This window comes from Euprymna scolopes, chromosome 2 (genome assembly GCF_053919585.1).
Source record: "Euprymna scolopes isolate OS-2025 chromosome 2, ASM5391958v1, whole genome shotgun sequence".
In the NCBI taxonomy this organism is placed as follows: Eukaryota; Metazoa; Mollusca; class Cephalopoda; order Sepiida; family Sepiolidae; genus Euprymna; species Euprymna scolopes.
Window position 1 is genome coordinate 180,247,523 of NC_136483.1, and position 15,961 is coordinate 180,263,483.

The 15,961-nt window shown below is 33.0% G+C and overlaps 1 protein-coding gene across 2 annotated transcripts in view; it reads left to right on the forward strand.

The window, feature by feature from the left end:
- Nucleotides 1-15,961, forward strand: part of LOC145299277 (kelch-like protein 38) — an 89,819-nt gene that overhangs the window by 62,464 nt on the left and 11,394 nt on the right. For both annotated transcript variants that reach the window (XM_080144389.1, XM_080144390.1), the window contains 2 exons: nt 8,450-8,650; nt 11,142-11,349. In XM_080144389.1, coding sequence (XP_080000515.1) covers nt 8,450-8,650; nt 11,142-11,349 — 409 coding nt within the window. The remainder of the gene's footprint in view (nt 1-8,449; nt 8,651-11,141; nt 11,350-15,961) is intronic.

Here is a 15,961-nt window from a genome sequence, read left to right on the forward strand (position 1 = left end):
TTTCAAGAGAATCGGGCACCATTTTAAATTTTCCAAAATATCGGTAAACACTGTTTTCAAGCTGAATAAACATGTTACATTAAATAAAAACACTAAAAAATTATCCAGTTAGGTAGAAAATTAACTTGCTTTTGATAACATTTATTTGTTATATATTTGTTTTTTTTGACAACTTTTTCGAATCTATGTGTATAGTAATACAAACCCTCAAAATCTGTATCAATATTCTTGAAATTTTAAAAGCAATTAGAAAACACATCAAACTACAATTAGGAAGCTTTTTATTTCGTTATTTTTTTTTCTACTTATTAAGCGAAAGATATTTTTACAACCTGCTCCAGCGTAGTATAAACGGCCTATGGAATTAACACCTTCAACCTCGAAAATAGAAATCAACAAATTTTTGAACGCTCTCTTTGAAAAAAAGCTCTCTTAACTTCACTTCTAATACAAATTATGTGTGGCAAGTCTCCTCCTAAAACACTCTTTAACCCTAACAATAACACTAAGTTCGAGTGGCAAGCCCCCCCCCCAACAAAATACCTCTGTAAGCCACATACAAGCATCTAAAACAAACAAACAAAAAATAGATCCTTCCTTAAAGAAAAATACACATAAAAATAAATTGGTTAACTGTCCTAAAATGGTAGAATGGCCAGGAAATGATGAATTATTTTACATTAAATTTTTGTGAAACTAACCGCTCCCCCTTCTAATATTGTTTTTGTTAGCTTTGTCTCTGTCAAGTTTTCAGTATGTTCACACATAATTTTCCTTACAATTAATTCAAAGTCCGAATGGTAACCCTCCCCATATTCTCATTGCATAGAAACCCTCTTAAAACTACACATAATCATCTTTAAAAAAAAAAAAAGCATGCATATTTTCCCATAGAAAAAAAAAACAGTTAACTGCCCTAAAATGCTAGAATGACCTGTAATAGGAAATTATTTTACATTCAATTCTAAAATAATTTGTTTATCTTTCATTAAAGTTTTTCATGGCATTTTGTACATAATTTCCTAAAAAGGTAGAATCACATTTTGGAGGGGTGGTCAGAAGGAGTTGAGTGGGGTTAAACAGAAAGTGTTAATCTACAATAATATCAAAGAAATATTGCAATATATTCATTTTTAAATGGTCTTATGTTTAGATTTAAGTTTTTTGTACATAAAGCAAATTACAATTCAACTTTGAGTTCTCCAACTTCTTTTCTGTTTATGGATACATGGCATTTTTAAGGAATTGCTGCATATTTATGCACATTTACTGCAGATTATTTGGAAACCATAAACTTTGGGAGATTTTCAGTTGCATATTCTGATTCCTTGTACAAAAATACACTTATATGGTAAATTTCATTTCTTAGTCTTGTGTTTTAACAAAGATATGACATTTTTACTGAAAAAGTAGTGTAAAAAATGTGACGAAACGCATATGGTCTTAAAGAGGGAAAAATATCCAAACGTGTGAGGCACAAAAATAGCCATAACTTCCTTAATTTTAATCAGATTTAAAAAATTTAAAAAGATTCTTTCTTAGCTAATCAAGCTCTTTCTATGCATACCAATATTGAAATATTTCAAGCTATTTCAATTTTTTCATGTGTATTGATACCTTGATAAGTGGTGATTCCTGTGTAAAAAAAAAAAAAAAAAATAAAAAAAATAAAAGTACTTTTTTGTTGAAATAATTGTGACAATCATGGTTTATTTAAAAAAAATAGTCTTGGTTAAAACAAGTTAAATGTCTTTTAATTGTATTAAAAATATCTTTAATTAACATGTAGTATAGTCGTTTTTTTTTCTTTTTTACTAATGAAAGAAACTCAACAACTCCCATATAATAAGCATCTTAAATTCTCTTTTCATTTTATGCATGTTTTTAGTGCTTCTTCATTATTAGAGCAAAATTTAAAAATCGAGATATTGAATTTCCAATAAACCAATGGTGTCTACTTAAATTATCATATCGCAACATTGGACATAATTTAAAGAAAATTAGCAAAAATTGAGCTTTTCTAAAAATAAACAGGTGAGTTCAAATTGTAACAGTAGAAGTAATTATTTTCTGAAAACTTTGAAAATTTTAGGTCAGTTTAGCAAAATTCAATTTTTGCTAATTGTTTTTGAAAACTGTTTTCATTATTAATTTTCTACCTTATTGTTTTTTTTGTAATTTTTGGATATGTTCATAATTATGACATCTATATAAAAAAGTAATCTTGATTTTCCTTTTTCTTTTTTTTTCCCAAATTTTCTAATAGGAAAATAAGCACTTCCTAAACAGTTCTTTCACAATCCTCATATACAACATTTCACACTTTATTCTGCAACACATTTCTTACACTTAATTCCATAAAACTACGACTTTAATATATTATTGATTTCCAGAAAAAAATAGTTGATTCTCTAGTTGCTTTTTTTTTTTATTTAACTTCAGTAAGTTTTAAGAGATCAAGGGGCTCCCTCCTGGAGCTAACACTTGATTCTGTTATGATTTAAATTTATATCCGAGGGCTCTTTTAAGAAAAGATGCTGTTCCCTTTATGGCTGCTATTTGTATTTCGTTACAGCTTGGTCTTCCAGGGATTGCTTCTAAGTATTTATGAAGATTCTTTTTTATTAATCCAGTCGCTCCGATCACAACTGGTATAATTTTTATTTCTTTCAGAGACCATGTCGTTTTTAGATCATGTTTAAGGTCCTGATATTTTGTCATCTTTTCCCGTTCAGCTCTGTTAAGGCCGAAATCATTTGGGACTGTGACATCGACAATGAGTGCAGTTCTTTCAGGCTTGTTCCATATATTGTTGCTCAGTATGTGAACATCTGTGTGCATTCACTGCACAGTCTGTAATCATTGTTGCTGTCTGAAGTCAGTCATGTGATCAGTCTGTTCTGTAACAAAAAGTGTCTCCCTCTGAACAAATCACAACTCCAGTTTTAAACAACTACAAAAAAAAAAAATAAATAAAAATCTGGCAATATGAATCTAAAATAGAAAGGAAGAAACAAAATGCTCGATGATTCATCTGTTCAGTGAGTTTTATTTAAACGACTGTTTTCTAACGTGAAGTACATCTTCCAGTTAGTGTCGGGCATCAAGGATAGAAAAATGGATCTGTTTGTCACTTTTGCTTTATAGTTATTTCGTTTGTAAATTAATTGTAGGCTGTTTTTAATTGTGAAGTATTATACTTCGATTTCCAGATAATGTCAGGTCATCAGGAGAGAAACTTATAAAAATACATTATTCTGCGAATAATAGAAAGCAAAAGAAGATAAAAATATATATATAAGTAACCTTGTCTGTCTCTCTGTGGAACGGTCTCTACTAAACTACTCTGGCAACTTTTGGTCTACAGACTTGAAACTTGATACATAGGGGATTCAGGCCTGAGGAACAAATTCAGTTTGGTTTTTTAGCCGGCAAAAATAGCTGCTAAGGAATCAAAATTGAAACTTGATAGGCATAAGTTGACTACACATGTTACTTCTTTAACGTTAATTTTAAAGTTTTGATTTGCATATTGACTTAGTTCAGATGGTGACGAATAATGCTGGAGAATAATGCTAAATGATTTGGTTTCGATTCTAGTTGATGGCACCCAAAATATATTTTTAGTTTTTAAAACTTGAAGTCGCTACTATAAATTGGGTACAATATAATAATCACTAGAAAATTGGTTCTATAATAATAATAAATACAAAATTTGCATAAATTGTAATGTATTTCAGCGTATTTTATGACTGGGCAACGCCAAGTGGCCACTACTGTATGTAGGATACAATATAATAATCAATAGAGATTAGCTATAAAATGATAAATACAAAATATGCATGAATTATATTATATATAAACATATTTTATGACCTAGCAACACCGGATGGCCTTCTAGTTTGTAAATAAATATAAAAACAAAAAATAATTATTTATGGACTTGTTTGATAAAAAGCTAATTCTAGAAAGGATAAAAAAACTCCTCAATATTAAAAATGTATTTATTTTTTTTACAATAACCATAAAACTAATATATTTGCCTTTATTTTCCAAATAATGGGGAAATTTAATTTAAAAATTTTAGAACATCTTGCAAAAAAAAACGAACAAAAAAAAAAAAAAAATTGAAAATTTTGAACTTTTAACATCACACCACTTTATACCTAATTTTTTTATTGGCACAGAATACAAATAATGGGTCAGTTTACCCCCCCTCCCCCCCAAAAAAACAAATCAGAAAAAAATTGAAATAAATTAAACTTTCAATATCACACAAGTTAATACCTAGCTTTTTGTTGGTAATTAGTATTCATATAGGAGCTCCCCCTCTCCATTTGTTTTTTTCTAACCACAGGATTTGAATTTCATAGTTTTTTTTTTATAAGACGTCCTCTTGATTTTAGTGCAAAACTAATTTGTTTCTAATGGTTTATTTTTCCATTGAATAGATTTTCAAAATGTATTTTCTTATAAGAAATTAATTAAAAGAAGAAATGAAAAAAGTAAAAAGACAAAGCTTGCTTTTAATAATATGGCCAGAGTTTTGTGTGCATGGAAGGGCTTATTAAAATTACAGTGAGAAGAAAACCTTTCACATGAAAGATTGTTTGCAGTTACTCATACGAAGGGGGGTTTCTTAGCTGCAGAAAATGGTACTGTGAAAACATGGGTTCCTTGTCCCCCCCCCCTCCGACCGTTATGCCTGGGCTTCGTTTATCTTTGTTGACAAATTCCCTCTTTATATCCTAAGTTGTTTCCCTTACTTGTGAGTTTTTAAATGTGGTAAAGTCTTTACTGCCTTGTGAAAAAATGTATATTTAGTCTTTGGTGTATAGCTGAATTTCTCTTTGCAGCGGATGAGACATGCAAAAACAAAACAAAAACAAACAAAAAAAACAAAAAAAAAATAAAAAAAAAAATAAAAAAAAAAAAACGCAAAGAATGCATCTGTGATTTTGGAACTAAAATATCACTGAATATTAATTCTTAGATCAAAACTGTTGAAAAAGTTCGTAAAAAAATTATCCAGTATGGTAAATTCATTTTCAACTTTTCTGATTATATAAATATGAAGAAAGTTTGGTATTTATATGATGAGTATTCAACTGTTTCTAATTTGACCACTCTAAGCAGTCAACTAAACACCCAACGTTGCACTCGTTGCAGTTGCACATAGTCGCAACTATCTCAAGGAAGATAACTTAAATATAATATAAGGGAGATAATTCCTGAATATCCTGAGTCAATAATGCAATCGCATAAAATGAAGTTTTTTTTTAAGTTTGCATATTTTTTTTTAGTTTTAAAGATCGTCTAATGAGAAAGACTGGAAAAACAATACAATGGTTTTTTAAATATCATTTTGGAATATTTTCAATGTAAAATCTAGTTACATATCTAGCACTCAGAATTTTTGTACGAATTTTTGATACCTCTAACACGAAACTGCGAATAAAATATAAAAAAACTCGTAATTTCTCTTTTTTAAAGGGGGTTATTTATTTTCTTCATGGATTATACTCCCAAAATAAACCATTAAAGTTGTTTTAAAAGTAATAGAATTTTTTTTTATTTTTTAAAAAACAGTAATGAAATTAATTGAATTTTACAAACTCAGTATTTTTCAATTTTTAAACTTTAAAAATCTATCCAAATTTTTCTATTGATTCAATTTTTACGATATTTTCAGGGTCAGTGGGAAATTTTATGCTCTTTCCAATAAACCGAATATAATATTTTAGACAAACGTTTTTTTTAAATTCACGCCCCCCCCATTTTCAAGTGTCTATTAAAAAGTAAATAATTAATTTACTCACCAAAGTTTTATATATCACAAATTGAAGATAAAAGATCAATAAATAATATATTCAAATTTAAAACAAAAAAGTAGTGTTTTTTAGAAATTTACCTGTAAAGTCCGAAGTTTAAAACCTTTTTTTAAAAAAACCACATTGTTTGTTTTTTCTTTTCTTTTTTTTTTTTCAAATGAAAACTTGGTCCTTGCTCCTTTAATTGAAAAAAAATTAGGGCTTGAATTACATTTTTCGAGGAGTTATAAGCTTGGAAAGACAGGGTGGAATTATTCAATATTTTTCACGAAATTTCTGACACGCCTAATCCAGCGCTTATACAACATAATCATGTTGACATGCCGGTTTCCATTAGATCATTGTAGTTCCTATTTTTCAATGCCACCCTACAGGACAGAGTTAGACACCAGAGACGTTTTTTTAATGTGGAGAAAAGGAAAAAGAATTAAAAATCGTCTTAGTCATGAAGGATTTCTCCTCCACTGACAGAGAACAAAAAATTGAAGCGTAGCATCTGAAGAATGGATACTACACTTTGATTTTAGTTATATATTTTATTGCCGGTAAAATTAAAATTTTTACAATAATAAAATTGAAAAAACAATAAAATTCACTAACAACAAAATTAGACACAAGGCCCTCGAAGAAGGGGGGGAGCACAGGGTCTTTGAGACTACAGAAAAAATGTAATGATGATGTAGACTTTGGAGTCTTACGCTTGACTGGCAACATTTACCACAATACCTCATTCACTCTGTGGATCCTAATCTAACTAATAATTCCCCAGCGTTTTGAATGAAAAAACATAATTTGTAAAAAATAATCTGTATGTTTGTGTATGCACTTTTTTTTTTTTTTTACTACACTTTGATCTTAGCCCAAAGAAATTAAGCAATGTTGTACCAGGTGGTGGATCACTTGGAAATATCAGGTGCTGTATGTGGAAGGATGGTGCCACCTTTCTGCAAAAACTAATGTTATCTCCCCTGACCAGGATATACATGAGTCTGGGGACCACTTGTGAATTTAATATTCCCTAGAAACTTCCTACATAGGAGGAAGCCGGTTCAACTTGCATAGGGTGAATACTGTACCCGCCTAGAGCATAAATTAATACACTAATTTTCTGAAGTTCAGTTTTTATATGTTCAGATATTTACATTTATACACAGATGCTTAAAAAAAAAAGAAAAAAAAAACATTTTCTGGTAATTCTTATGAGACAATATTTAAAAGAAAATTCTCCAAAATTAGTGCTACATTTTTTTTTATCTAATAGCTCCAGACAAAGCATGAAGTCACTTGCTGTAAGAAGCTAAAATTAAGGTAAAAAACTAACCAATGAGAAGTGTTAGATTCATACCCCAAAAACAGCAATTCTTCTCCTTTGTCAGAAAAATTGCTGAAAGTATAGCCAAGATCCACTTTCTATTCTCCTCCAGTAGTTGTGTATCTGCTGTTCAGTACATTGGATCACATGATTGTGAAGACAATGTTCATTTTTGTGTGCAAACGTTTTCTGTTTCTCAACTTCATATTTCGTAGCAGGCATATGAAAATCATGGCCAATCTGTGTCGTCACCATAAAGTGGCCATGATATCAGTAGTTAGTATTTTCTTGTTTTGTTTAAATTTAGTATTATTAATGTTGAGTCACTATTTCATTTGAAGATGTCCCTGTTGAAGATACATGCTAGCAAGAGTTGCCTTGTCGTTATATTGAATTTGAATGCATAAAACTAATGTTAATAACTATAAGGTTAGGTTAAGATGAAAAGTAGGAATTTTCTAAATGAAGTTAAAAGATTGGTATTAAAGCAATGTGTCATAATATAACATAGAAATTCTGAAGTAACAAGTCGCAGATAAACTGATTAAATCTTTCTCTTTTTTTGAATCACCAGAGAGAGAGAGAGAGAGAACATATTTTTTGTTTCGTTTAAATTTATTATTATTAATGGTGAGTCAGTATTTCATTTGAAGATGTTCCTGTTGAAGTTACAGACTAGCAAGAGTTGCCTTGTAGTTATATTGAATTTGAATGCATAAAACTAATGTTAAAAATAGTGTTTTCTATAAGGTTAGGTTAAGCAGAAAAGTAGGAATTTTCTAATAGAAGTTAAGATTAAAACAATGTGTCAGAATATAGCATAGAAATTCTGAAGTAACAAGTAGCAGATAAGCTGATTAAATCCTTCTCTTTTTTGAATCACTAGAGAGAGAGAAAGAAGCCATTATTAGAACAGCTAATCCTCCCCTATGAAAGTATTATGCACGTATGCTGTAAAAGGAGAATAAAGTCTTTGCAAGCATTGTTAAACTGTAAATTATCATGTATTGTATTAATGGGAAGAAACAACAAAAAGGAAAAAAAGTTTTGATTTTCTTCTCCTGTCATCTCTTACATTGATGTGTTCCGAAGGGTAAGGGCTGATTTACAAGTTGGGGAACTCTCTTCCGATTACCTGCTTTCCAGCTGACTACAATCTGATTGTCTTCAAGTCCAATGTAAACAAATTCTTGATGAACCATACCCTTAAGTAATCCAATTTACAAAATTCCCACTACTTATGTTTACTACGCTATAATCACATTGACTAATGTATATACATTGACGTTTCTTTTTTTTCTTTAAGGTTGAACATGATGCTGAAAGTCGCGGTGACAATTTTGAATCCCTCTTCCATTCTTGTATATGTTTCTCATCACTCGACGAAGAAGAGATTCAGAGTTTAAAGTCTGTAAAATTATTATCCAAATTCCCCAAGTGCCTATCTACCTTATCGTCCATTTGTGACCAGTCAGCAAGTAATGGACTTGAAAATGATGACGATCAGGTAAGTTCCTCGGGATTCTTTTTATACTTTGCAATATTTAACAATAATTTTCAATATCCGAAAATGAATTTCTTTTTCTTTTTATTTGTACTGTGTTCCTCTCTCATTTATATTGCTACTGGAGCATAACAAACTACTGTGATAGTGGCCATATTTATAGAGAGGCAACCACAGTGGGGAGTTTGATAGCAAGTTGCTTGGTCACATTGCATTTAAACTTTTACATGTCGGTACAGTCAGGGGAAACCAGAATCAGAGAATTCTAGAGGCAAGCAGTCTAAGAAAAAAAAAAAGCTGTCAAAGTAAAAATTTATTTTGTATTTACATTGGGGGGATACAAATGCATTCCATTCAAACACATGCCATAATAGTATTTATAGAAAAGACTGAGACTAGTTACATCATATGAGTGAGAGATAAAGAAAGGATGAGGCCAATTAAACTATAGATACGTTTCTGCACTTTAAGAACCCTCAAATGGGACAGATTCGCCAACTCAAATATGACAACAGTGCTTCATACGTTGCCTGATAAGTTTTTAGTGATAGAAAATTAGCTCAGGTGTGATGAAGCTTTTGCAGTGATAAAGATAAGCAACTTTATGAGTAGCAGAAAGAGCAATAGATATGAACTCCCAGAAAGATTTTATGAAAAAAAAAAGGCCAAGAATTTTCAAAATTGATTTCTTAACTTTATCTTATTAAATACTTCACGTTTGATTTTTCCCATTGTATACCATCTAGGTTTATTTTATATTGACACTAGCTTAGGTGCCTGACATTGCCTGGGTGTTTGGAGGTGTGTGTTGGGCAAAAAAAAAAAAAAAATTGGTAGTAAGCAGGCAGTCTCAAATCCATCTCGTGAAGGAGACAAATAACGTGAAAAAAAAACCTGACGTCTTTGTTATTGCACCCATTACCAAACCCGAAGGTGACATAGGTTTAAATAAGGGCTAGACAATCGAAAAGAGGGGATGACTTTCAAATATATCGGCGAAAAAAGCGACCCCTCCCTGTAGAAAAGTGCCCAGTTGAGGGTGAAGGAATTAATGTTTTTGCCCAATTTTTCGATATTTGTCATCCAAGATGTCAAGCTTCAAAATGATGACACTCGTGAAAACTCGTCACCTCTGTCAAAAGTTTTAGGCAGACATAAAAACATACATACATACAGTTAAACAGAAAGGTGAGATTTATATAGAAGACTAGCAAGGGGTACCCGGCGTTGTCCGGGTGTTTGTAGTTGTGTGTGAAAAAAAAAAAGGTGCCCATGAAAAAAAAAGCCTTGACGACGCACAGTTGGAAAATAGTAAAGTGTGAAAAAAAAACAGGTGCACGTTTTTGATTGACTTGACGGCGATAGGTATTCAGCAGTTAGCATTTTGTGCAGGACAGTTTTTAATGAGGTCAATAAATCGGTTTGTTTGTTTTTAAAAACCCGCTCCCTCGTCTCGAAATGAAAGCTACCGTCTGATATGACGAAGTCGACATTGACCAAACGTTACTTAGCTCTCTAGAGACCACTGGCTCTGGGCCTGTGATTAGTCGAGTTTCGTTTTTTTTATACCGAAAACCGAATGTAACGCGTGCCGATGCGGGAAATGTGAAATAATTAACGTTTGAAAGTCAATAAAATTAAATAGACAGGCGAACTCCGTGGTTAACTGAGATATTACAATTTATAGATGATATAAAAAGTTTTAAGAAGTTGTGAAGCGAGCGAGTGCTTCTCTGAAAGAAGCCTTTTGTGGACATCGAGGAAAAGCGTACATACATACATACATTTTCGCTTTTATATATATAGATGACAACAATCAGGCTGGTCTCATGAAATGTAGAAATGAAGTGGAAAACTTATTTGTCCAGTTTGCTGGTCCTTTTAAATGCTATTTGGTTTGCAATAAGTGATCATTACCGATTAGTGAGCCGGAAGTAGGTGTATATTTTACATAAAACTTAGATCAAAACATGATTACCAGCAACGTTTTTGGGTTGTTAGCATGTAATCAGCTAAAAAAAGGTGTAATTTTTTAATTTTTTTTTTATGTATGTGTGAGAGGTGGGATTAACAAAGGCTACAGTTTTACTCGGTTTTTAGATGTTACAAATATATGTTCTCTCAGTTCGTCAGTCATGGTGAACTTTAAATAGCATTTTTAGATATATCCAAACATTTGTGTGAGAGTCTCTGTATGACCATCCAGCAATCTATTATACTAACGTTTGAATTAACATTTTCTCTGTACATCTGTTTTTCTGTAACACTAATGTTTTAAATAGCATCTGGGTTTGTCTGTTTGTAACATGCAAGATGAAATAGCATTTTCTCTGTTCGTCTGTTTGTAACATGCAAGTTTGAAATAGCATTTTCTCAGTTCGTCTGTTAAATTTCTATTTGAACTAGCATTTGCGAGCAGATTGAATGCACATATCTCATGAATAGATCCATTCTTGTTTTATTTTTATTAATTTCCTGTCCATGTCATTTACAGGAGGAGGTGAGAGTTGAATGCCGAGAAATTCCGAAGGCCCTCCTCTGGGTTGGTGGCGATAAAAGTAAAATGAGTAACAATCTTCCAAGTCCGAATTGGTCAATAATGCGTTGGGACCCAACCATGAAAGTCTACGTCAAGATTGACGACATGTACCCGGTCAAAGCTCCAGTTGAAGCAGATATGGGTTACCGCGTGTGTACCATGGGTAGGTATGATGCATGTACATAGTTTTTCTAAAGTGGAAATCATTGTAACAGTTTATCATCTCTCATCTCATCTCTGTCGTCTTTAAAGACACTTCACCATCAAATCTACACGACTTCTTCAGTTCTTTCAATCTCGTATGACACTTTCTAATCCTGTGCCCTGTAGTAGGTTGTCAATGTAGGTCATACCATGGTTTGGGTGTCCATCTGTTGGTATCCACAGAACTAGCTTTCTGGCGGCTTTCTCTTCGCTGTCTCGTGCAGTGACCGGCTACGCTCATCCTTCTCTGCTGTACTTTCAATGATACTGGTGGTAGGTCACCATAATGTTGTTGGTTTGCTGCATGGCTCCTGCATCATGTATTGAGGGTTATACTGAGCATCCGTGTGTAACAGCCATCCAGTCTCTTCTTCAGCGCATTTGTAAGAGTCCATGCCTCAGCACCATAAAAAAGGACTGTTTCTACTGTGGCAACAAAGTCTTACTTTCAACTTCCTCGAATTGTAGCATGTGCTTTTCTCACTTTAACATGTGTTTTTACAGTAATCTGGACAAAATAACAATTTTATAGTTAAATATTTAGAGATTTATAAAGAATCGGAATCAGTAATTGTATAAGAATTTAGTATGGAATCAGTAATCTTATCGAACCGGGAATCTAGTGCGGAATCGGTAATCGTATCGAATCGGGAATTTAGTATGGAATCAGTTATTGTCTCTAATCGGGAATTTAGTACGGAATCGGTTATTGTATCGAGTCGGGAATTCAGTACAGAATCGGTAATCGTATCGAATCGGGAATTCAGTACAGAATCTGTAATCGTATCGAATTGGGAATTTAGTATGGAATCGGTTACTGTATCGAATCGGGAATTTATTACGGAATCGGTTATTGTATCGAATCGGGTATTTGGTACGGAATTGGTTATTGTATCGAATCGGGTATTTGGTACGGAATTGGTTATTGTATCGAATCGGGTATTTGGTACAGAATTGGTTATTGTATCGAATCGGGAATTTGGTACGGAATTGGTTATTGTATCGAATCGGGAATTTGGTACGGAATCGGTTATTGTATCGAATCGGGAATTTGGTACGGAATCGGTTATTGTATCGAATCGGGAATTTGGTACGGAATCGGTTATTGTATCGAATCGGGAATTTGGTACGGAATCGGTTATGGTATCGAATGAGGGAAAAATATTGGAATCGTCCCATCACTAATTTGTATACATGTGAAATACAGAATATGATGATTACTTACATTGGTTGTTCTAGATAGGTTAAAGTCTTTAAAATGGCGATTGTAAATGACAGATTTATTATATGGTTAATCTTTTTTTAGAAATCTTCTATATATTAATGATAGCGCATGTTATTTTGTGTTATGCTTACATCTTTTTTCTTCTGAGTGACTGTTATTCAATTGTTATGACCCTCCATTGCTTGTATTAAATAATTATGCCAAAAATTCTTCATAAGTTTTGGTTTTGACTATAACTGATGGCACTCAAATCATCTATTTTTTTTTTTATAAATGATTTTACCAAGAATTTTTTGGTTTTGATTAAAGCAGAAGGAACTCAGGTTATATATATATATATATATATATATTTTTTTTTTTTTCTTCATAAGTTTTGGTTTAAGCTGATGCACCCAAGTCATATGGATATATTTTTTTATTTTTGAAATCACAATCACAATAATATCTACATAAATTAAAATATATTTAAGCGTATTTTATAAGGCTATGCCGGGTATCCCTGCTTACTTACTTAAATACTTTTGTAGTTTTAACAAAAGAGCTACAATAATATCAGTGTGTCTCCATTTACACTGAACATCCACAGAATGTAAACATCAATATATTACATATGAAAAACTCCACTGTGGAAATTCTACAGGTCCTGCTAGTATTTATTATATGGTCAATGTTTTTTAGAAATCTTATTTACTAGCAGAGGTATGCTGTGTTATCCAGGATAAAAGTGTAACATATTTCTATAAAAACTTCTATCTCCTCATCTTCCCTTGTTTTCCTCTATTTTTGCCTACCACCTCTTATTCTCCACTCAGCCCTTTCTTTTCTCCGTGTACATACGCACGCAGATAATTCATAAGGGTATTAACTACTTGATTAAAAACTACGTTACCTTCCTTTAGTTAGTTCATAATCTGTGTGGAAAACTGACACTACCTGACGAAATCTATTTCAGTTTAGAATCAAAGAATAAATATCTTTTTTCTAAATTTTAGATATCATGCATCCGGGCAATGCCAATCAAGAAAGGACCAACTTTGTGTGTGTTTGTAAAGGGTAGTATGATAGTGTCGCCCTTAAGAAAACAACCCTAAAGCTGTATTTTAAAACTCCCATTGAAAAAAAATCAATTTAGATAACTTGATTATGTAGTAGAGCTGACATCTATTCAATGTAGCTGCTTTCAGCCTCAATCACCACCTTGATACAGGTTCGGAACTGGGGGCATACCTTTTCCACAAGTGCTGGCAGGAGCTCAGCGAAACTGGGTGTATAACGGCGATCAGGCTGGCTTTGGTGTTGTGTGAGGTCATGTTGGTGATGTTCTCAATGTATGACCAAACGAAGTAGTCCTGCGTGTTCAGATCGAGGGAGGAGGGGAGCCAGTAAGAGAAGGATACAAAATCATAGCACTCCTTCTGAAGCCAAGCCTAGGTCTCTTTGGACTTGTGGGTTGGTGTTGAGTCCTGCTGCCACACCCAGGGTCTGTTAGCAGCCACCTGATTGCACCAAGGGATCATCACACTCTTCAGCAAATCTAGGTACACTTTGCTGTTGGCTTTCAAGCCAATTTCGAAGATGTGAGGTGGCATGATGTGGCCCTCACTTAAAACCACACCAAAGACCATAACTGTATCTGGAAACTTTCTCATCACCCTGAGCATGTCCCTGTTATTCGTGGCAATCCAGTGATGCATTTTTAGGGTGCTGGCAATGGTCCTGTTGTCATAACTTGGATCGGTAGCGAGCATGAGTTGTACAGCGGTGCATCTCCGCTCTCGCTTGTTGAACATTGTGTCACTTTCAGACATGATAGAAGGCTCCTATCACTCTTGGGATTTATACACAACTGCTATTTTTAGGATATTGAGCACTTTTTGATAACTATCTATCACTTTCTAATCCAAGCAAAGCTGAATAGATTTTCTTGTATAAAACAGAATAACAAAACAGTTGTATTGTTTTTTCCCCCAGGTGACATGGGCTTTAAACATATCTACTCTATCCAGGATATTAAGCACTTTGGATAAACTAACTTATACTCCGTACGATATATGATGCTGTATTATTCCTATTTTTATATGCCATTTTTCTAGTATACAAAATAATAAAAAAGGAAAGTATTTCTCCTAGGCAATGCTGTGTTTAAACACACTTGCTCTACTTAGGAAATTGAGCACTTTTGGATTACTCTGTACCAATTACCAGATAATATACTTCATTATTGTGATATGGTTCTGTGTTATTGCTATTATAAATCCTGAGCAACATCAGGTTTACAATAATTATTAATTACAGATGTTTTACTCGATTGCATATGGATCCATACAGCAGTTCATTTCATAAAACTAACAATTTAAAAGAATCGCTTGAAAATACATTATTTACCATTTTCACAATCTCTCAAAATCAACTCTCAACATGTGAAAATATCAGGTTTTTAACTTTTGAATTCAGATGAACATATCTCGACTCAAACAAAAATTTATTGATTTAAATAAACACCATCAGAATCAACACAGTTTTGCCAACACAAAATAAGTTTATTTATGCCAGTAACGTAAAAATCTTGCATTCTAATGATAAAGTCACTGAAGGCATTTTTAGGTTTTTTAAGCATTTCTCACGCAGAAAGTTGTCGAGATGTTTGAAAAAGTGGTAGTTGGTAGGTGAGAGGTCTGGAGAGTATGGCGGATGAGGCAGTTTCATAGCCAGATTCATTCAACTTCTATAGGATTGCTATAGCAACATGCGGTTGGGATTGTTATGGAGAAGAATTGGGCCTTTTCTGTTGACTAATGCTGGGTGTTGTCGAAGTTTCTAATGCATTTCATTCATTTGTCGACAGTACTTGTCCACTGTGATGATTCTGCCTGCATTCAAATAACTGCAATGGATGAGACCGGTTGCAGACCATCAAACAGTCATCATTACCTTCTTTTGGTGCAAATCTGGTTTCGGGAAGTGTCATGGAGCTTTGTTGGTGTCTAACTACTGAGCTGAGCATCGTCTGTTGTTGTTAAGAACCCGTTTTTTATTGCAAGTCACAACACGGTCGAGAAACGGGTCGCTCTTATTGCGTAAAAGAAGGGAAGATGACACTTCATAATGGCGTTTCTTTTGGTTGTCATTCAATTCATGAGGCACCCATTTATCAAAATTTTTTGTCGTTCCAATCTCTTTCAAGTGGTTGGAAATTGTCGTATATATTATGTCTAATTCGGAAGCAAGTTCTCCAACAGTTGTGTGTGGATTGGCTTTGACTAAAGCTCTGAATTAATTGTTATCAGCATCCGACGGTTGACCACTATGCTCATCATCTTTAAGACTTTTGTTGCCACCATGAAAT